This window comes from Triturus cristatus, chromosome 9 (assembly GCF_964204655.1).
Source record: "Triturus cristatus chromosome 9, aTriCri1.1, whole genome shotgun sequence".
Lineage (NCBI taxonomy): Eukaryota > Metazoa > Chordata > Amphibia > Caudata > Salamandridae > Triturus > Triturus cristatus.
Genome location: NC_140592.1, coordinates 253,369,373 through 253,391,211, shown reverse-complemented (window position 1 = coordinate 253,391,211; position 21,839 = coordinate 253,369,373). Strand labels below are relative to the sequence as shown.

Genomic DNA, 21,839 nt, shown 5'->3' with positions numbered 1-21,839 from the left:
CGTCCCGTGCGTCAAAGTCCCCTGTCAATCCTCACAAGGTTGATTTTCAAAGATTGGCTAAGTCGCTGTCTTCGGACACGTCTTCTATGGCAGGGGCGGCTGGGACTTCTTCTTTTTCGTCCTCCCATGATCCTGACGGTGATGATGCTTCCTCACCTGAATTTGAACCACCTCCTAGGAAAAGGGCTCGCAAAGAGCATTTTGTTGACGCGCCTTCCACTCCACCCATCCTTACATTTGAACCTTTAGAGATTATGCATCCCCATTCCACTTCCTGGCTACCTTCCCCAGCGGTGGCGGATTACGTCCAATCCCACATTCGCCAACCTTTTCCTCAAGATGCCCGGGCACGTATGAGATCTGAATGTCCCCGTCCTGATCTAGCAGATCATTTGGCCGACACTCCGGAGGTTGATCCTACCATGGTCACCTACCTGAAAAAGTATGCACGAGACCCTAAAAAGGGTTTGGATAGATCTTGGCGGTCCTGCCAGGATAAACTTCTAGATTTATTGGGCCCACTCACGAAGATGTTAGATTTGGGTGTTCTGGCTAAGGAATCATCGGCTCTTGTCAACCCAGATGAACTCATTCAATGGGCTCAGAGAGCCATATGTCAATTGGGTAATGCCAATTGTGCGCTTTCTTGCGAAAGGCGCCGCTCCATCCTTCTTCGCCTGGATCCCAGGTTGGCGGAGCTCTCCTCTTCTGAGGCCAGTCCCTTGGCTCAGGGGCTTTTATTTGGACAACCATTCCTCAAAGAACTTTCTAGTTTTGTGGCCACTTTCAGTGGCCTTGACAAAGCCCAGGCCTCGCTGAAGCGGGCGTTTCGGCCGGTTTTCGCTAAGGCCGGACGTCTCAGGGGACGTTCGTTCGGCCGCGGATCACAGCAAAATTCTCAACGAGGATTTCAGTCCCACAGTGGAGGTGGACAGGATCCCGGTTTCTCCACCCGTTCCAACTTCTATCCCTCCCGCAAGGGAAGGGGACAATTCCGGAAGGGTCGCTTCGGAGGACAACAAGGAGGTCATCACGACTCCAATACTTCAGGTGAGAGTGATTCCTTTTTCCAATGTGGTTTTGGGGGGAAGGCTCCAGTTTTTTCTACACAATTGGCAACTAATCTCCAGCGATGCCTGGATTCTCGAAACTGTTCAGGGCTACAAAATAGAATTTTATCAGCCCGTACCTCAACCTCTCCTTCCTACCCCGTTGACCTTTTCTCTTCAGGATCAGGAGATCATCTCCTCAGAGATCGTTTCTCTTCTCGCGAAAGGGGCTATTCTCCAAACTACCCGCCATCCCAGAGGGTTTGTAAGTTCGGTGTTTCTAGTTCCGAAACGAGGGGGCGGTTCTCGCCTCGTCCTCAATCTACAGGAGTTCAACGGCGGAGTGGTTTACCGACATTTCAAGATGGAAGGGATACATCTTTTGCGAGATCTTCTCCGAGCGGGAGATTGGATGGTTCGTCTCGATCTCAAAGACGCCTATCTGTCAGTCCCAATCTTCAAGCCACATCGGCGTTTTCTTCAGTTCCAGTGGCAAGGGAGCTGGTTCGAATACCAGGTCCTTCCGTTCGGCCTCTCGTCGGCCCCATGGTGCTTCACGAAACTTCTGAAGCCAGTGGTGGAACATTTACGCGCGCGGGGTCTCCGCCTGATTGTTTATCTGGACGACATTCTGATCTTGGCGGACTGTCCTCACAAATTGACCCTGCACCTCGATTGGACGATCGATCTTCTCCAATCCTTAGGGTTTCTGGTGAATCCTCAAAAATCTGTCCTCCTTCCTTCACAGGTGATGGAGTTTCTAGGTTTCCAGGTCAATTCACTCACCTGTCAACTTCTGTTGCCCTCTCAGAAGATTCGTTATATCAAACGGGAGTTGGTGTCGATTATCTCCAAACGGATTGTGTCATTGAGATCTATAGCTCGTGTAGTCGGTCTATTAGCGTCCTCAATTCAAGCGATCTTTCCAGGTCCCCTGCATTACAGGGCATTACAACGGCTGAAGATCCGTCATCTTCAGCAGGGTCTTCGCTATTCCGATCAGATTCCTCTGTCAGACGAGGCCAGATGCGAGATGCAGTGGTGGCTGGACCACATGGAGGCCTGGAATGGTCGAGCCCTGTTCGGTTCCTCTCCGGAGATAGTGATAGAGTCAGATGCCAGTCGGTGGGGCTGGGGAGCCCGGTGCGGCCCGATTTCAACGGGGGGTCGTTGGTCCCCGCACGAATTGTCTCTTCACATCAATTGTCTGGAACTCCTGGCGGGTTCCTTTGCGATTCGTTGTCTCACGCCTATTCAGGCCAATTGTTGCATTCTTCTCCGCATGGACAATGTGTCCGCGGTTCGTTATGTCAACAAGTTGGGCGGCACGAGGTCCAAATTGTTAGCGGAGATCGCCAAAGATTTTTGGCATTATTGTCTGCAAAGGAAGATCACTGTTATTGCAGAATATCTTCCGGGCCGCAACAATCTGATTGCGGATTGGCATTCACGTCACCTTCGGGATTTCAGCGATTGGAGACTTCACCCCCGCATCTTTCGTTCCCTCAGTCGATTTTGGGGGCAGAGTCACATAGATCTCTTTGCCTCTCGCCTCAACGCGCAACTTCCCCGATTCTTCAGTTGGAGACCGGATCCGGAGGCTCTGGCCACGGACGCATTTCTCCAGACCTGGCCTGCCCAGCTGTGCTATGCCTTTCCTCCATTCATGATGCTTCCGAGAGTCCTAGCTCGAACAAAGCGATTTCAATCAGAGCTGATTCTGATTGCTCCTCTGTGGAGGGCTCAGGCTTGGTTCCCAGTTCTTCTGGAAATGTGTTGTGCGGTGCCGATCCTTCTTCCCCAGAAGTGGAATCTGTTGCTGGACCCTCTAGGGAATCCGCATCCCCTAATCCAGTCAGGCTCTCTCCGTCTTCTGGCTTGGCGACTTTCGGGGACCGTTGGTCGGTCCCAGGCCTTTCAAGCGACGCTTGCAAATTTATCAGCGAGTCCTGGGCACCCAACACTCACAAACGCTACGCAGGTTCTTGGAAACGATGGTGTGATTGGTGTGTTCAACGGGAAGCTGATCCCGCTTCAGCGGATGTCTCTCTAATTATTAATTTTTTGGCGTCTCTTGCCTCTTCAGGCTTAGCTTATCGGACCGTTAACAATTTCCGTTCGGCCATTTCGGCAGGCCATTCTCCTCTTGACGGTAAACCTGCTGGGGAGCACCCTTTGATTACTAAATTGCTCAAGGGTATTCGCCTAACGACTCCCCCTTGTCCTAAATATTCATCTTTATGGGACGTTTCCATTGTCTTGAACTTTTTGGACGCCTGGCCTTCCAACCCTTTGCTTTCCCGCAAACAGCTGTCAGCCAAACTGACCATGTTACTTTGTCTGGTCTCGTGCAGACGAGTCTCTGATGTTCGGGCCTTAGATTTGGCTGGTCGTTGTTTTACCCCTGAGGGTGTTACTTTTCGCATTTCTCGTCGTACCAAGACGAATACTTCATTGATATCCTATCCTTCTTTTCCTCTCCGTCCCAATCTTTGTGTGGTCCAATGTCTCAAAGATTATGAGGTAAGTACTGCTTCTTTACGTTCTGATTTACAGGGTCAACTGTTGATTGCTTTGCAGAAACCCTTTCGTCCTGTTACCCCGGCTACGTTAGCTCGTTGGGTGCGCTGGCTTATGTCTGAAGCAGGCATTGATGTATCTATTTTTGGGGCTCATTCTGCACGGGGAGCTATGGCTTCTAAAGCTTTTTCCTTGGGTGTGACTTTGTCTGACATTATGAAGGCCGCAGATTGGTCTTCTGATTCCATGTTTAAGGCTTTTTATTATAAACCTATTGATCATGTTGCTTCAGTAGTGGTGGATAAGCTTTGAACAAGCATAATCGGAGCCTCCTGTCCTGACATAGAATTAAAAATTTGCTAACATTCGTGACAAGAATTTTCAATTCTATTAAGGACAAGGAGGCGAGGATTATCCCACCCATTATGTTCCTTCTCATGTATTAATTTGCATTTACACAGATGTTTGCATATGTATTATGTACCTTCTGCTGTTATATATTTCTCTGATATTCTCCCCCCCTTGTTACATTTTTTCTTATATTGGATGTATTTTACGGCAGTCTGTCTCTTTTCAGGTTCTGACCCGAAGTGACACTTTTACTGCATCCTTTGGTTTCATCTGCATCCGATGGCGTCTGGCTACCAGAATCCTGTCACCCTCCAGGGATGTGCGTTCTGCCTTACAGACTCCTGCGATCTTTGCTGGTGATCCCTCCTGTTGGTCGTTGTGACTCTTCATCTGTTTCTTCTACTGTTGGAACTGCTCCTCACCAAAGAAAGAGGATGTTGTACTTGCTATGTTGCCTTATATAGACAATGGACTCTATGGTTATACGTCATACCCTGGTGTTCATGGGTACTGTAGTTTTTTCTTATACTGTGTTTTGGCTGCTGAGCATTTCTAGTAAAGAAATGAGAAAGCATAATCCTCGCCTCCTTGTCCTTAATAGAATTGAAAATTCTTGTCACGAATGTTAGCAAATTTTTAATTCTACCTGGTGCTGTCCGAAAAATGCCTCGTCCTCCGACTAAGTTATTCTTCGGATAGAAACCTGGATCCGGCAAGTGTTCGGGTTCTGGGGGGTTAGGCGTCTGTTTTCTTCACGGATCAAAGTACTTCCAGGTTGCCCCGGACGTGATGTTCCACTATGGATGCCAACCATAGGCCGAAGGAGGGAGCCGTGAAAGACTGAGTGGAGCCTTGCAGTCTTCAATATTACGTGGTTCCAGCCTGAATCCAACTCTCCGGAAACAAACATGGCGGACACTGACCCAAATTCGTGCTTAAATGTTTTTATTTCCTGCTGTCAAGACGCGTTTCAGCTCAACGAGCCTTATTCACTCGACATGGCAAGACATTTTGTTAGTGTTTTTAAAGTGGCAGTGCAACGGAAATCAAGTGGCCACGTGACCAGGAGTACAATAGAACAGGACAAAATACTACCAGTAATGTTCCGCACCTAATACAGCATGTTGTATAAATACTTAAATAATTCAAAATATCTGAATAAATGGAAATAAAATTGTCCATGTAAATAAAATATTAAAGCCAATAATGCTTGTACATAGTGATTTCCGAATAACAGTAAAATACATCAGATTTGTGCTGTACGGGCTGATTGTAGTGATTACATTCAACAGTCAAATCACCTCATGGGATACAGAACCCTAATACAAAATAGCACGCGGTCGAGAATAAATGCAATAGTGTTGGGAAAGTGCAAAGTTTCAAAGTAAATATTTGATTTCTTAAGAATCAGCTGTTACCCCATGTATGAAAATCATGCAAAATGGTGTCAAATAAAGTTTTAAGGCTCGTAACTCCGTATAATATCGGAGAACCTTGGAGACAAAGAATGGTGGGAACAATCTGCAGAAGGATGTACTAATAAGAGATCTCACTAGGGATATATGCCTTTTTCTGTCTATTTATATTAGTTATATATATATCTATCCCTGGCCAACTGAGAAGTGTATAGGCACTCTCAAAGTAAATAAGTGCAGGGCACTCACTATCTGTGACTGCATGCCTATTAAAAGCATTGCTCCGTCTGATTTATAAGACATGATTCGGATGAGCATCCAGTAATTCAAAGTAAGCAAACAAACGTGACGACTGCATAAGTTGAGTCTCTCTTTGTTTCCCTCTGCATACGAAACTGTAAAGATCAACGGCTAAGCTATACATCCCGCCTACCCAAGAGCCGACGGCTTGCGGAACGCCTACGTTATTGTCGTTCTATATAATGTGTTCTATAAGAAACGTAATCATTTAACCAATAAAGCCATGTGTTTCTTCAACCAATAGAAAATGGGTTCACATCAACCAATAGAAACACGTTTCCTTTGTTGTGATTGTAGAGAAAGTCGGTTGAAGTTTTGGCATAGCTCTGCAGCATACAAATTCCAGACCGTGTGCAAGTGAGACCACGTTTTTACTTCAACCTATAGGAAAGAGCTTCCTTTACCCAATAGGATGACAGTGGGCGTGGCTTGGACAGCTGGCTTGGTCTTCCATGCAGCCAGTGAGGGGTCGGAGGCGCGGCATGCTCTGTTCTCAGGGCTCCCTGGAAAGTGCTTCTGACTTCGGATTTTTACTTCTCGGACCGGCAGCGCCGCTTTGCTTCCCCGTTTTTTCCACGGTTTCAGAGGATTGACAAACCAGAAACAAAGTGTGAGGCTTTCTCCAGTGCCGCGGACAGAGAGCCCGGGCAGTGCAAGCTTGGTGAGTTTGCGTGATCAGGACAGAGTTGGCAGGATATGTTATGCCGTTTAAAAATGTGGGAAGCCGACTTAGTGCGTGGCGCCGGGCACAGATACATGGTATTGTGAATCTGCATCAGGGCTCTTTTTGTTTCACTTTTAAGAGTGTTCGGGGACAAGTGCACATAGGCTAGCTAGTGTTAAGCGTAGTGAGAATCGTATCCCTGGTGCACGGATATCAGATAAGCATACACCTGCAGCCCAGTGCCCTTTCCCTTACTCGTGCTTATGCCACATTTGGTACTGGGATCTAATGTTTCCTATTGATGCATTTACTGGCTCTATGACTGTTGCATCCGTAACCGCTCCCCGTCTGCTGCAGCCCTATGCCCCCCTCTCCCCACCCGGCTGCCCTTTGCCTGTCCTGCAGCAGCCTCATGCCCCTGTATCTCAAGCTCCACTGTGGCTACAGACCCATTACATTAATTCTTTACTACTGTATGCTGGCCATTTTTTTTGTAGCTTGTATGCTTTGGCTGGTGCACAGTGGTGGCTGGATCAGACTGTGAAGTGTGCACATTTCCTAGTATCAACAGGATTGCCTATCAGACTTGTTGAGATGGTGCTGTACTCTTTCATCAAACCTACACTGCCCCAACCCCAGTTATAGCCCCATGTACCCTGAATCATGGAGTCTTCCAGTACAACAAGTTTGGAAATCCATACATTTGAAGCATTATGTGTGCCATTTTGAGTTCGCAGTAGGAATCGGCATAGCACACACATTCTTAGCAGTTTTGATTTTCATTTTATCACAAAGCCAGGACCTAGAGGCACCAGCTTGCAAAGACCTGTTGCCTAAGAAGCTAGGGATGGGTAAAGACACCACACGTGACGTTTCAAACACTTGACAGGTAGAGAGCAGATGTGTGCATAGAAAAATAAATGGTATTCTGCTGTCAGGGTCCAACTCTCTGCATATTAGCTTACCATGCGGAATGTTTAAAAAAAAAATCCCTGGATTTCCTCATGGCAGTTGACATTTTTGAGTAACATACCTGTAAGGTGAACGATTTGCTGTGTTGTGTGGTAATTTGGGGGCTACTTACTCACACTTACTAAAGATAAACAGCAGCCAAGGGCAGGGTGTCTCTTATGAAGCACATAGGATGAAACGTTGAGTCTGATATGTTTGGGGGAAATCTGGAAGAAACTAATGAACCCATGTGGGTTGTCAGGCAGGAACAAGGGACAGTGCTGCCATCTATATGTCCCCTTGACTTTGAATGTATGGAGGCCATTGTTATGGAGAGTCATAGACGACAGCGTTTCTAAAAGCATCTTTATTCTTCAAGTATGAAACAAGTAGGCCCACATACAATCATCGTAGTAAAGCGACCAGCTCCAAAGCAATCCGTCTCCAACTCTAACATGAACATTTTGGGACCTCATATAAATACTGTAATTACATTCTACATGTCATCATAGTCAACACTCATTGAACACTTCATGTGTGCAGGTGCATGAGTGAATGAGCGTTATGTGAATGTGTGCATGAATGCTTGTGTGTGATCATGTAATACATGTATAACTATATACATAAGCCATATTCCATCCTTCCGCTCGCATTGTAATACAACATTCGTCATTATTTTCAAGGCGCTTTCGCACTTGGGTCAAGGCTGATTTGCACATGGTTGATCTGCGTATGGAATGGCACCGATTAGCTGCAAACAGTGGAATGGACTGTGACCAGCATAATTACCATTGGTTCAGATTAATTTAATTTACTTTGTTTTGCTCTTTACGCTCTAACCCCTCCTTCACCCACACACCCTAAACGTGCTTTTGTTTTTGTTTCCCCATGAGGCACAGGGTCAAGACTGATTTGCATATGGCCATGTCTAAACTGGGGTGGCGTAGTGGGCAAAAGAACGATGGATTTAACCCAGATCTCTTGACTGGGGGAGAATGTCTGCATTGTCAGCATTCCGTCCATCATTTGTTTGTTGTAACGCTTTTCACCCTAAGTGGGATGGGTATTCCCAGACGTGGGACCCGTGCTCACGACGCCACTGGAGTCAAGCTATCCTGGCTGATGACGGCTGATAGCCAGAAACCGGTCCTAGGATGCTTGATTCCGTTCCAGGGAAGACATGGCTTGGCAGTTCGGGCTGAACTGTTCCTATGAGGCACAGGGTCAAGACTGATTTGCATATGGCCATGTCTGAACTGGGGTGGCGTAGTGGCAAAAGAACGATGGATTTAACCCAGATCTCTTGACTGGGGGAGAATGTCTGCATTGTCAGCATTCCGTCCATCATTTGTTTGTTGTAACGCTTTGTTTTTGGAGAAGCAGCAGGTCTGACGAATTCGTTTTTAATCCTTAGAAATATATGAATATCTTAGCAAAGCCCCAGACCTGGAATAGTAGGCTTGCACTCTGAATGCCCAGCTAGCCATTTTGGGAGAATGTCGAATCGTGGTAAGCATCTTCTTTTGTATTTTTGTGTCTGTAGTCCGACATGGGAGGTTCCCAAGAAACCAATGGGTTGGCTCTTCCAACATCCCTTTAAAACCGGGGGGTGACAGGATAATCCAAAAATCGATTCTCAACCAACATACACGTGTTTTGCATGGAAGGGATGGTTTTATCCTGACTGCGCCCTTGAGCTGCCCTTCTAATTTAAAACACACCAAAACATCGTCTGTGGGAAAGTGTACTTGTAGGCCTGCCAACGGTCTCGTCTGGTTTTATCTGCTCTGCTTCCGTGCAGCACCAAGGTGCACTTTCAACCAAGACAAACAAGCAGGATATGCGCGCTAAAATGGGCTCGGTCTACGCCCAGGGGAGACGGTGCCATGTGAGTCAGAGGGAAGCGCCGGGCACGGAGCTCGCAGCCGAGGTGAGCCCTGGCAGGCTCTGCCTTGTCTGTTGCTGCAGTGCTGAGCACGCCGTCTCCCCCTCCCTCCCTCCTCCCAGGCATCCCTGGAATGTCAGCTGGGGGATGCAGTGCAGAGGCAGGCTGGAGTGGTAGTAGCCGCACATTGTTTCTCTGTTTACAAATTACCCTTTCAGAAATGCAGACTTTTCCCGGCACAGGGTGTTGTGCACCGCGGCCAAGACTTGCTCAAGCGTGCTGCCTCCTGAACAGATGAAGCATTCCGCGCGACGCGGTACATAACAGCTCATCAGCAACACAACCAACCAATTCGCTTCCTGGTAATTCATCGTAAACGTTATTTAACTTTATCTGGGCTAAATAATGCACGCCCTGGCAAAGCCAATAGGTCTGAAGTTCGAATTCAAACGCTGATAAATGCAATAAAAAAGCCGGCCGCAGTGTAAAAGAATGTGTAGATGAGGCAGGGATGAAAAAAACAATTACACCTGATGACAGTGTTTACTTTCCAGATATAGACTCTTATCCGTTTTGTAGAGGGGAGATGATACACCCAAACAGCCAATAGGAAGGAGGTGAGAATAAAATACCCCTGACGTGATTCTTTACTAAGCAAACGAGTGAAGGTCGACGAGTCAATGACCAGGGACCCAAGGATGCGGACACCTTGGAGTATACATAGAATACAATGTGTTTGATATATGGTCTATCTGTTGTATGCATAGTTTCTTGGTTCCTTGCGCCACCTGTGTCGCTTTCTCCTGTGGTTGGCTCGAGCAGAAATGTGTCCTCAAAGTTGACAGTTGCATGGTAAAAGTTGGCGAAATCTTTCATTCCCATGAAGACATAGTAAAAATGCAGATTTTGCCACCAAAAGCATTATGAAAGCCCAGATGTTCATGTCGATTGGAATCTGAGCACTTGGGTGATCATTGGCTTTCAACTGAACAATCTGCTTGTGAAACAGCTTAGACCATTTTAAGTGTGCAGTGGCGTATCATTGGAAATTCTGCATGATGAGCAAGATCAAAATATGTCTATTCCAAATCTAACACACGAATGTGGCATTTCACTGGCTCCCTTTCAATGTATTAATTTCAGCACCAGAAGACTTTAAGGGCAAGTGTATGCACTTTACAAAATTCCCACAACATTAAAGAAACAATCCCGCAATTTTACTTGCTTCAGATATTTGATAGACCTTGATATCATGCGAAAACCAGTTGAGTGAATTACAGAGGGGGGTTACTGGGCCCAACCATGGGTGTTGAGGCCTTTTACAAATGGATGTCCTAGAGCCTGACCTACTGTGAATCCGGAGCAACTGGGCAAAGTACCCCATCAGCACTTGACTCTCAGGAATAGCGTGTTCCGAGCAGTCCAAAGCTCCATTGGGTGGAGGTAGTAAATGGGGGGGGGGTGAACGCAGGCTCAGAATTCAAAATACACGGAGCAGCAGCAATAATTTATTGTCCAGTCAAATGCTCTCTTTTATGAAGGAGTAGGAGTATTTTATTTTATCTCTATAAAAGCAAAGGAAAATACAACATTCACAAACCACTTCCACAGAGATACTTGCCACACTATAGGCAACATCCACAGTAAGCCCCACTAGTAGTCCAAGTCTCTAGAGCTTCACTCCAACTCTATCTTAAAGTCAAAAATGTTCCAGCGCCGAACCGCTATCTAGCAAGCAAGGTCCTCCTGGGGCGTAATGGGCCGAAATCAGCCTTATCCACACCTGCAGGATTGGAGCGACCAGAGCTTCGGAGCGTGGCCCCTCTCCGGGTGCTGGACAGGTAGCTGCTGGTTCATGGGAGTTCGCTAACCACGGCCGAGGCTTGCTGCTCTAGTTGGTCCTCGAGTTCCTCGCACCCGGTCGTGCAGCTGCAGCGGTCCGAAGCTCTTTGTGGCTCATCCAAGATGCGCACGGTGTCTGTTGCACAGTGTGTGGGCGGAGGGGGACTAGTGGGAATGTCTTAACAGTTCACTATTTTTGGGGTCTCAAGCTCCCCTTCCTATTGTCCATTTCCAAACACCAAATGTGATTTAGAGCCTGAGTCTTTGAATTTTATGTTGGGGGTCTGCTTCCTTTTGAAATGCCCCCTCCCCAGGCCTCTCTTCCTCCAGAAAGCAGTGTGTCACAGCTGGAGTGACTCCCAACGCTGGTAGCCCCACAGCACAGGTCATGTGAGTGACTACAGTTCTCACCAGAATGTCAGCCACAGTGATAGGTGTATCAAAAGTTTAGGACCTCATAAAAACATTTTGCTCTTCCTTTCCCCTTCTTTTTTTTTTTGTTTAAGAAGTTTTTATTGAATTTTCAGAGTAAAAGAAAAAGAAAAAGCAAGTGATACAATAAAACAATTATTACAATATAGCGCCATAAAGAGATATTATATAAACGAAGTTGGTTTACAATGACTAGGTCGACAAAAAGAAAAAAAGAATCAATAATAGGATAAATTAAGGAATAAGGCACTGGTGGATGGGATAGGAGGGGGAGGAGGGAAGAAAAGAGGAAAGACCAAAGAGGTGAGAGGGAAAGATAAGAGAGAAGAGAATAAAAAGAAAATGAGTTATCACATGGGAGGGTGCGAGGAGAGATAAGTAGTAAAAGGGAGCCAGAGAAGATCAGCTTTGATTTTTTGGGAGACAGAAGAGGAGGAAACGGAAGCAATCCTATGTTCGTCACAAATAAAATTCCACCAAGTAATTGACGACAGTTTAGAATTATCTTTCCATGCAGACAGGATCACTTTAAAAGCTAATGCAATAAAAAGATCAAATAACCTAGAACTAGGTAAAACAGTTTCCATATCAGGAGCTAAAGAACCTAAAAAGATATTTACAAAAGATAAGGTTACATTAAAGTTGAAAACTGACATGCAAACATTCCAAATTGAATTCCAAAAAGATAGAACAGATGCACATTCATATAACTGATGGATTAATGTACCAGTTTCGATAGAGCAGGACCAGCAAAGGGGAGAGGATGTGGGGGAAAACTTACAAATAGTAACAGGAGTAATAATGGCTCTATGATACAGAAAAAACAGAGATTGGGTTATCCTGGCTGCAGCCGAAACTTTAAATAATTTCGACCATAATTTGTCCCAACATTCAATAGGCAGAGAGGTGGATAGGTCCATTTCCCATGCACTTTCAATGGTGGTTTTAGAACGAACATTGGCATTAGATAACAATAACTTGTAAACAGTGGCAGCTTTAAGTTTATGCGCCGGAAATAGAGGATACAATGGTGAAGAGGGTGTTAAAGAAGGTGAAGTTGATGGGAGAGAGTAGGTAGCTAATTGGGTTTGTATAGCATTAGAGATAATAATATATTCCTTGTGAAAGGAGTCAGGTAGCTGATATCGTGTTTGTAATTCTTGGAAGGGGATGATAGAAAACCCATTCAAAAACTGATGGACAAAAAAGATCTCCTTTTCCTTCCAGTATTTGTAATAGAAAGATCTACCTTTGTATTTGAGAAATTTGTTATACCATAGGGTAGAAATTAAAAAACATTGGATGGGAGATAGGTCCTTAAGAAATGTATTGCACAGCAATTCACGGGAATATTTTAATACAGGGCTTTTGGACAAAAAGGTGCAGTTAGACATAAATGTGACATGCTGAAACTGAAACTCTTTTAGGAGTGACCGCTCAAAGATAATCCAACGAGGTATAGGCGTATCCCCAAAGTCGAAGGCCAATGAGAAAGATTGTTTAATCAAAAAAGCCGAGTGGTATATTTTAAAATTAGGGAAGCGCACTCCCCCCTCTTCCTTGGGGCGAATAAGTTTGTTTAAGGCAATGCGGGACCGTTTATTGTTCCACAAAAATTTAAGACATAAAGAGTTTAATTGGGAAAAAAACCTGTTAGGGATTTTGACAGGGAGCATAGAAACCGTGTAGAGGATATGGGGAGAGACCATCATCTTAATAGTGTCAAGTCTACCCCACCATGATAAAAATAAGGGGGACCACACGAGGAGAAGGGATTTCAATTTATTCATTAGTGCGTTAAAAGTGAATTTAATAGTGTCCGCAATATTGGAGGCAAACCAAATGCCAAGGTATTTAATTTTGGAAGGACACCATGCAAAGGCAGTATCAGCAAACATAAATTGATAACATATCGAATTTAAAGGGAGAACCTCCGTTTTGGATAGGTTGAGTTTGTACCCAGAAATGGAAGAGTAAAGGCGGACTTCTTCTAAAAAGGGGGGAAGGGATTCACTGGGATTGGACATGTATACCAATATATCGTCCGCGTAGGCAGATATTTTAGTTTCAACAGAAGCAGAGGCAAAACCTTTAATTTTGGGATTGGTTCGAATACGCTCAAGGAAGGGTTCCAAACACAGGATAAAAAGTAATGGGGAGAGAGGACAACCTTGCCTGGTGCCTCTAGATAGGGGAAAGAATTGAGAGAATTGGTTATTAACAAAAATACTAGCCCTCGGACATGAGTATAACAATTTGATAAAAGAAATAAAATTAGGGCCAAAACCAAACCATTGTAATGTATGAAACATAAACTGCCAATTTATACGATCAAATGCTTTTTCCGCATCCAGAGACAAAGCAGCCAGGGGATCTTTATAATTTTTACCATGGGACAGGATATTCATGAACATTCTAGCATTATCGGAAGCCAATCTACCTTTGACAAAGCCCACCTGGTCCGTCTTGATCAGAAGGGGAATGACAGAGTCAAGTCGAGAAGCAATAATCTTAGCGAAGATCTTGCAGTCGTAATTGATTAGGGAGATTGGGCGAAAAATTTTACAAAAAGAGTGGTCCTTATCAGGCTTAGGGATGATGACGATCAAGGCATCCATAAAGGAGCCAGATGCTTTCGCATCAGTAATGAAGGAATTAAACAGCTGCAATAATTTAGGGGCAAACAAAGATTTGAAAGTGCAATAAAACTCCACCGGTAATCCGTCCGGGCCGGGGGCTTTTGATTTCTTTAAAGCTTGTAGGGCAGTAAGAATCTCTTGAAGGGTAATATCCGCCTCTAAAGCGGAAAACTCAGCACTCAGAGATGGGGGAGCAGGGAGTCCAGAAAAAAACGTATCAAGATTATGAGAGGAGGGGAATGTATCGTCTGAATAAAGAGATCGATAATAGTCATGAAAGACCGCTGCAATTTCTTCATCAGAGGACACCAGATTATTGGTGGATTCATCCATGATAGGACCAATGGTCTTACGTTCAGAGCGAATTTTTAAATAGTTCGCTAGCATTTTACCTGCTTTATTTTGCCCTCCGTGAAATTTAGACTTAATTCTAAGTAAAACATTGCAGGCATCAACAGTAGCAATTTTGTTAAGGTTGGTTTTGGCTGTAATTAAATTCCTAAGTGAGTCAGTATTTTTGGAGGAAAAGTATTCGTGCTCTAATTTTTTCAACTGTTGTAATTGGTCCTTATACTTTTTCACATTGGCCTTTTTCTTCCGGGACACAAAGGAAATAGTAAAAGCACGGAGCGCCGCCTTAAAAGCATCCCAGTTATTAGAAGTGGAGGTGTCTAATGGGTTGTTAAAGGTGAAAAATTCATTAATGAAGGAAGTGGCTTCTTTAAGATAAGCTGTATCAGAAAGTAGGTGAGTGTTAAACTTCCAGCGATTATATTTGGTGGAGGTGAGTGAAAGGTCAAAAACAGCATAGACAGGGGCATGATCTGAAATAAAGATAGAACCAATTTCAGATTTTTGGATACATGGAAGAAGGGATTTGCTAGCCAAGATATAATCTATTCTGGATCGGGTTTGGTGAACACTAGAAAAGAACGTATATTCCAACAAATCAGGGTTACAGGTTTTCCAAACATCATACAGTGGGCGAGAGGCAATGGCCGATTGAAAGGATTTATGGGTCTTATCCGGCTGAAATTTATACTTTGATAAGCGATCCGAGAAAGGATCCAACCATTGATTGAAGTCGCCTGCTACAATAATATTGGGACAATCAGCGGTGGAAAGGAGAATTTTAATATCATTCCAGAATTTTGGATCCGGTTTTACAGGGCCATAAATGTTTAACAAGATTAGCGTTTTATTATAAACAACAATCTTGGCCATTACCCATCGACCTGCGTCATCATTTTGAGAGGAAATAATTTGCACAGATAAAGATTTGTGAAACAATATGGCAACCCCCCCCTTCTTGTCAACAGCAGGGGAAAAAACAACTTGGCCTACCCATTGCCTTTTTAATTTCAGCGACTCAACATCATTACAATGAGTTTCTTGAAGAAAGGAAATTTGGGAATTGAGTTTAGATAAATGAGAAGTTACCTTTTGTCTTTTAACAGGATTTCCAAGACCACGTACGTTCCACGTAACAAAATTACACATACGCGAGGCTCAAGGGAATGTGATACACATGGTGTGGGAATACTTCAGAGACAAAACGACACTGGAAGACAAAATGCGCATAAGGGTTACAAACGGGAACAACAAAACAAAAAATCACATTACTAAGAAGAATCAACAAACCTTTGACAATGTAATAAATGAAGGGAGGTCCGCAAGCACCCTAATCATGAGAAAATGAAGGGAAAAGAGCGAAGAAAAAACATGGAAAATCTCGAAAAAGGAAGAGAGTGACGCACCGACCGGAAGAAGACTGAAAAAAGAAAGTGCGGGAAAGAGCAGGAGAAGAAAAGGAGGTGAGCAGACGAAAAAAGCATAGGAAAGTAGAGAAGGAAAACAGGTCAAGGAAAAGAGTCCAGACCTGAAAGACAGCAATAGAAAAGTAAAGTTGGAGCGTGATGAGACCGGAGAGAAGACAGCGGTGTAAATCACAACGATAAAATTGGAAGCAGGACATAACCTAGGTAGTTATAAGAAAGGAGCAAAGAGATGAGGGAGAAAAGAGAGTTTGAACAGGAATAACCAATAACAAAGAAGAAGAAACGTGATTAACAAACATACAATAAGCAATAAGCAATAAAGCATATAGAAAACTATGTATAAGAGGTATCTAAGGTAACCAGAAAAAAGTTGTTAAAAGCTGTTAAGAGCACCAAACTAAAGCGGTAAAAAAGAAGAGACGCTCAATGATTTGTGTCCATATTGCGAGAGGAGATGTTATTGAGAAACAGTTTCAGTTTTCCCGGGTCATCAAAGGATCTTGTCTGGCCGTCATGGGTGATCTTGCAAATGGAGGGGTGAAGTATGCCATACTGGACGTTCAAATGCCTCATTTGTGGACGCAGTGCAAGGAATTCTTTGCGACGGGCATTGGTCGCATTGGAGACATCTTGTGAGATAAAGATATTGTGACCAGACCACGATAGGTGACGCTTAAGTTTAGCTGCTTTGAGTACAGCCATAAGTTCAGTGAACTCCAGAAAAAGCATGATAATGCCACGAGGTTTAGTGGAATTCGGTTGAAGGCGACCTAGGCGGTGAGCTCTCTGTATATTCAAAGGTGTAGATGACTGAAGGCCCAGGAGGTCATGAAGGAATTTTCGAAGGAAGAGCAACATATCAGGACCCTCAATATTCTCTGGCAAGCCAAAAAGACGGAGGTTATTCCTTCGATTACGATTCTCCAAGTCCTCAGTATGGAGCTGTAGTTTGTGAATCTCTTGTTCCAATAACGGTATTTTTGTGGCGACATCTTGAACGTCACTGACACGCTGTTCTAACTCAGTCACCCTACCTTCCATGACAATCCATCGGTCCTCTATTTGTTGCAATTTTTCGTTTGTGGCGGCCATAAATGGTTGAAGGCCACGCACTTCCTCAAGTATATTATCTAGAACTGGGCTTTGCGAAGAAAGAATCGGCGAGGGCGGGTCATTCTTCAGCCTTTTAGGCTTTGCGCCAGAAGAAGATGGTTTACTCGGAGGATGGGAGTCGTTAGACATCTTGGCAATTCGACTAGACGCTTTCTTGGCGGGAAAAAGTATACGGAGTTCTCTCATACGCTGAAAAGTTTGGCAAGAATACTCAAAAAGCCGTTACAGCATCACCTTAGGACAAAAAAACAAAAAGAAAAAGATACACGAAGCTGTATTGCATCCAACCTGTTGCTCAGGAAATAGGGGTTAATCACGGCTCTTCTGAAGAAAAGACAAAATTATGAGATCTTCTCCTGAGAGAAAAACGGTATAGAACAAGCATGGCCGGGGGCTAATGGAAACTGTTGAACTTGGAACAGACTCCCTCTCGGAGAAAAATGAAGCAGTAAAGCATCAAAGCATGATCCAGGAAATGCGTGCGCGGTGCCTCAGGAGTGGGATACAGGCGCCTTGATATAAAATGGCCGCCGTCGGGCATTACCTCAGGAAATCAAACCGCCACGTCTCCGAGGAATAGGAGTGATATAAACAACCGGCGAAGGACAATTCTGAATCACGCCATGTTCCGCTGGTGAATTCTTCTGGAGACAGCACCCGCAGCTCGCTGGGAAGCCTTCCACACAGCTAGAAAGCACCGCGTCCGAGCGGAGCTAACGGAGATCCGCCATCTTCCCTCGGCGTCCAAGCCACGCCCCCCCTTCCTTTCCCCTTCTGATTTTGAGAAATATCAAAAGGTTAGCACAGGGCCCCGGTCCTACTCTTTATGATTCTCTTATCAGCCTCCTCTCCTTCCTAAGGAATGCCCAGCCCCCTTCCTTGTGACCTTTCACTCAAAGAGCCCATTTGAATTTAGCTTGTAGGAATGCCGCAATACACTAATCTGCCTGGGGAAATTCCTCTTCTTCCTTATGTTTCATCATGCAGTAGAGTCTCCCAAAATGGAACCCAGAGTCAGATAGTTATTGTACCTTTCATAGGCACACATACGCTCAGCAAATGTATACAGCATATCCACACAGTGCACTACATCCTTCATTTATTGTACCACTCACCAACACACATACATCCAACACAGCATATACCATACATGCTCTGCACAGCAGTACATCTATTGTGTATTGCACCTCTCACAGGCAAGCATACACCTAGCACATGCATATAACATACGCTGCAGGGTACGGCATTTGCCCTGTATGGTACCCTTCACAAGGCACACAAACAGCTAGCACATGTACACCACATTTGCACTGTGCAGTACTACACAACAAATGGATGTACGTCAGGGGTGAGTTAAGCACACAGCAGCAGAATTGTAAATGAGTGAGCCATTGCACTTGATGTCTGGTAAAGGTACCAACCTTTCACCACTATGAGGGTAGCGCTTTGGGTGCCCTTCCTGGCCCAACAACACCACAATCCGTGAGACAGACCTGTGTCATGGTGTACCAGTGTGATCTGTGTTTACCTATCCAAACAAAAAGCAGCATTAGGGACCAATACATCCGTACAGTTGGGGCACTCGGGGCAAGGGTGCACATCCATTACCATGTGGAGGACTTTTCTGTTGCAACAAGCCTTATAATAGTTGTGGATTATGTAGATTTTTTGCTAATTACTTTCCATTACCCCGCTTTCCAAGCTTTTCATCTCAAAGGCATTTTTCGAGGGTGCTCCGCTGAAGATCCTTTCACAGTTTCCAGATACAGGGGTGGTAGTATAAGAGCTGTCGATGGGGTAGGTCCACCAATCAAGGTGCAAACGCTTTGTGGGAGGTCATTGGTAAGTGGGAGTTTGTAATATGAAAATCGGCTATTTCACTCTCTTTGACCGTTTTTTTTTTTTTTTTTTTTTTTTTTTTAATAAACGAAAAACAACTCCAAGCCTACATCCTGAATCAAATCGGTCAAAATCCTGTACACATATCTTCTTTATGGTGGGCAGTCATTTATAAATATTCTCTTAGTGGGGAGCAGCAGAGTAATTCAGCAGTGGCTTTACCTTTGTTCTCATAGCCTTTGGGTGTATTCTTATCCTCTGGTTCCCACATTTTGTCATGTGCTGCTCCAAATGTCATTACCAGATCATCTGCTCAGTTTAAAAAAAGTTCTGTTTCGGTTTGTGTACCAGAAAGATCAAATTGATTTTTACAAAAGAGTTTAAATTGTTGTTGACAACAAAGAGCAATCCTCCCGCTAAAGCTTTACTTTTGTTACTTCTATGAATGAAGATACATTTTCTTAGAAATTGAACCATCCTGGGATTTATAACTTCAAGTGAGAAGGGTTTGATTTTCAAGCTCTTCTTCTGGAGATGATATTGTTTTGTACTCGTAGCCCAGCCTTATGCATTTTCATTCCGTGTATCATCTTTTCTATCTTCACTGAGCAGGGGTTTGGAGTGATGAATAAGTTGCACAGTACCTTGGAATTTGCAAGAAGGAGACTCTTCAAGTAGCTGATTAGTCTGGGAACGTAAAACCTTGTTTCAATCCTGCTTCGGTGATCAGTAGTGTGGCGACCAGAGACTGTGTACACGAACTGCCCACATTTCTCCATAAGTTGCAACCAACATAGTGATTAACAAGACTTTTGATCCAGTGCATTGTGGCCCTAGATATGTTATTGTGGTAGTTCTGGAGAAGTTCTTGATGCTTCCTTCAGAGCTCCGGGGATTGCCTTTAAGCGTTACAATGTCCAAAGAAGGATAATTCTACTGTCTTGCAAATCCCAGGCAGACAACATAAGCTGTCATAGATGGCAACATATATTGGGCACATGGAAAGCTTGGACTGATGCTTTCTGTGGACTCCTGAAGAGTAATGTCAGGAGTTCACCTTTCTCAAGTCTTCTAGGAGGCTCTTATGTGGGTCTGGCAAAAACAAACTAGTATAGGACAAAAGGTTGGGGGCTCTGATTCAAGTGATCAGAAGGGTCTGGCAATTCCCAGCATTATGTGTTGCAGACATGTGCATGAGCACTTGTAACTATTGGTCTCTAAACCTGGAAACCTTTTTTCTAGATGGAGAAAACCTTCATTTTCCTTTATAAAATATTTTTTTGTTCGATATCTTTTCCCTTTCTGGAATCACACGTATTGCTGCTTTCTTTTGCAGTAGATTTTCCATGGTGGGGGTGGATATATCTCTACAAGTATGCTATGAACAATGTTTGTCAATTCCCACAATATCCAGATTGGGTGGTTAGCCGAAACACTGCATCGCACCTGCCCATTTCCTTCCCCTACCCAATACCATACGACTGCAGAAATCCATCAAACTGGCAGCAGTTTACCAGTCATGAAACTTTTGTGAAGATGGCCATTACATATATTAATGGGTGTGAGATAATTAGTCAATTAGCAGTCTAATTTACCGGCGAAGCTAAACTCAAGTGTTCAATAAAACTTTTAAATTAATAATTTAATGACCTCTTTAATATTATGTTGTTTAACAATTACAATTGGATGTTTTCTTTTCTAGGGTCACAAGTATCTTGGGTGTGGAAATCTTTCAAAACCATTCTTAAATTAATCCCAAGTTGCTCTTTAAAGCTGATACTCTCACAAATGTTAAAGATGCTAATGGTTCTGCTCCTTCTCTTCTATATGTTCTGGAAATTCATGAAAACGGCCTCTTAACCCTTGACGAGCTGAGATTATTATTGCCATCATAATCATTATTATATTAGTATTTGTTGTACTCTTTGTGTATTGCTTTGTTACTCCTTGCAATCCCCTAAGCTTTTTATAATAATATTTTTATAGTACTATCTACAACACCTCTGCTGTTTCTAAGCCCTAAACATAACAAATGTTGCATTTGTTAGGTTTTATAGTTCTGATTTTATCAATCTTGGAAGGATGAATGTCTGAATTTGCCATGTTGGGATTCAATCTTGCGTTGTCGAGAACAGCACATTGTTCGGTGGTTTGCTTTTACCTCTCTGAGTCATCCTACACTCTTTCAACCAAAGACAGTTCAATATTCATTTGTTTACAGTTCTGCTAGATGATGCTTTTGATGTACGTCATTGCCAAATTCACAAACAATAAGTAGGTCTGTGCTGATTTTAGGTGGCTGAAACAATTGCTTTTTGTGACCTACGTTTATAAGAAACATGTCCCTCCCTATCATTATGTACTATCTATTTAGTCGATTCAGTTTTGGTTGATTGCTTCACTCAAATTAAAAGTAGACCCTTCCACTTAATTGGCTTTGCCTCATTGGCCTGTTGGTTTTCCTTCATGAACGCTTGGCTGACCCTTGGGAATCCTAAAACAAAGTGGGCGTTAGCTCCTAAATTCTGCTTAATGCCGCCATATGCCCATCATTCTGGCCCAGAGTAAGGATTTATCGAGGAATCTCTATTTTTTATTACTTTCTTTTTAAGCTCATGCATCCCCTTTGGAATCTGGTTAAAATGTTTGTTTTCTTTCTTAGGGTCTTGCAAGGAATGGAAACACCGTTGGATGTTTTATCGAGAGCAGCATCTCTGGTGCATGCTGACGATGAGAAACGTAAGTCTTAAATCAGTGTCCTAAACTACTGTCAATTCTATGTCCACTTGCTGCAGTTTAATAACATATGTTATGTTCAACAGTGTTCAAGGAGCTTGGTGTGAAATATGTGCTTTCAGCACTAAATCTCTCAGAAGGCAGGAAACTTCATTTCAAAGGGCTTGTTTTAAGCTGAAATGTACTACCTAGGTCCGATTGTAAGTTAGGGAATTATATTTGCGAATATCACTGGTTGCCGTAATTTTCGCATGGTGTCTCCCGAATATATAGCTGCCTATGAGTTTAACAAAACAGAATGGGGAATAACTGTGTAGACCCGCAT

The 21,839-nt window shown here is 43.8% G+C and overlaps 1 protein-coding gene across 1 annotated transcript in view; it reads left to right on the top strand.

The window, feature by feature from the left end:
• Positions 1-6,106: 6,106 nt before the first annotated feature.
• VGLL4 (vestigial like family member 4) overlaps positions 6,107-21,839 on the top strand; it is a 350,836-nt gene continuing 335,103 nt past the window's right edge. Inside the window, exons 1-2 of the mRNA XM_085624870.1 lie at positions 6,107-6,296; positions 21,441-21,517. Coding sequence (XP_085480996.1) covers positions 21,454-21,517 — 64 coding nt within the window. The 5' untranslated portion in view covers positions 6,107-6,296; positions 21,441-21,453. The remainder of the gene's footprint in view (positions 6,297-21,440; positions 21,518-21,839) is intronic.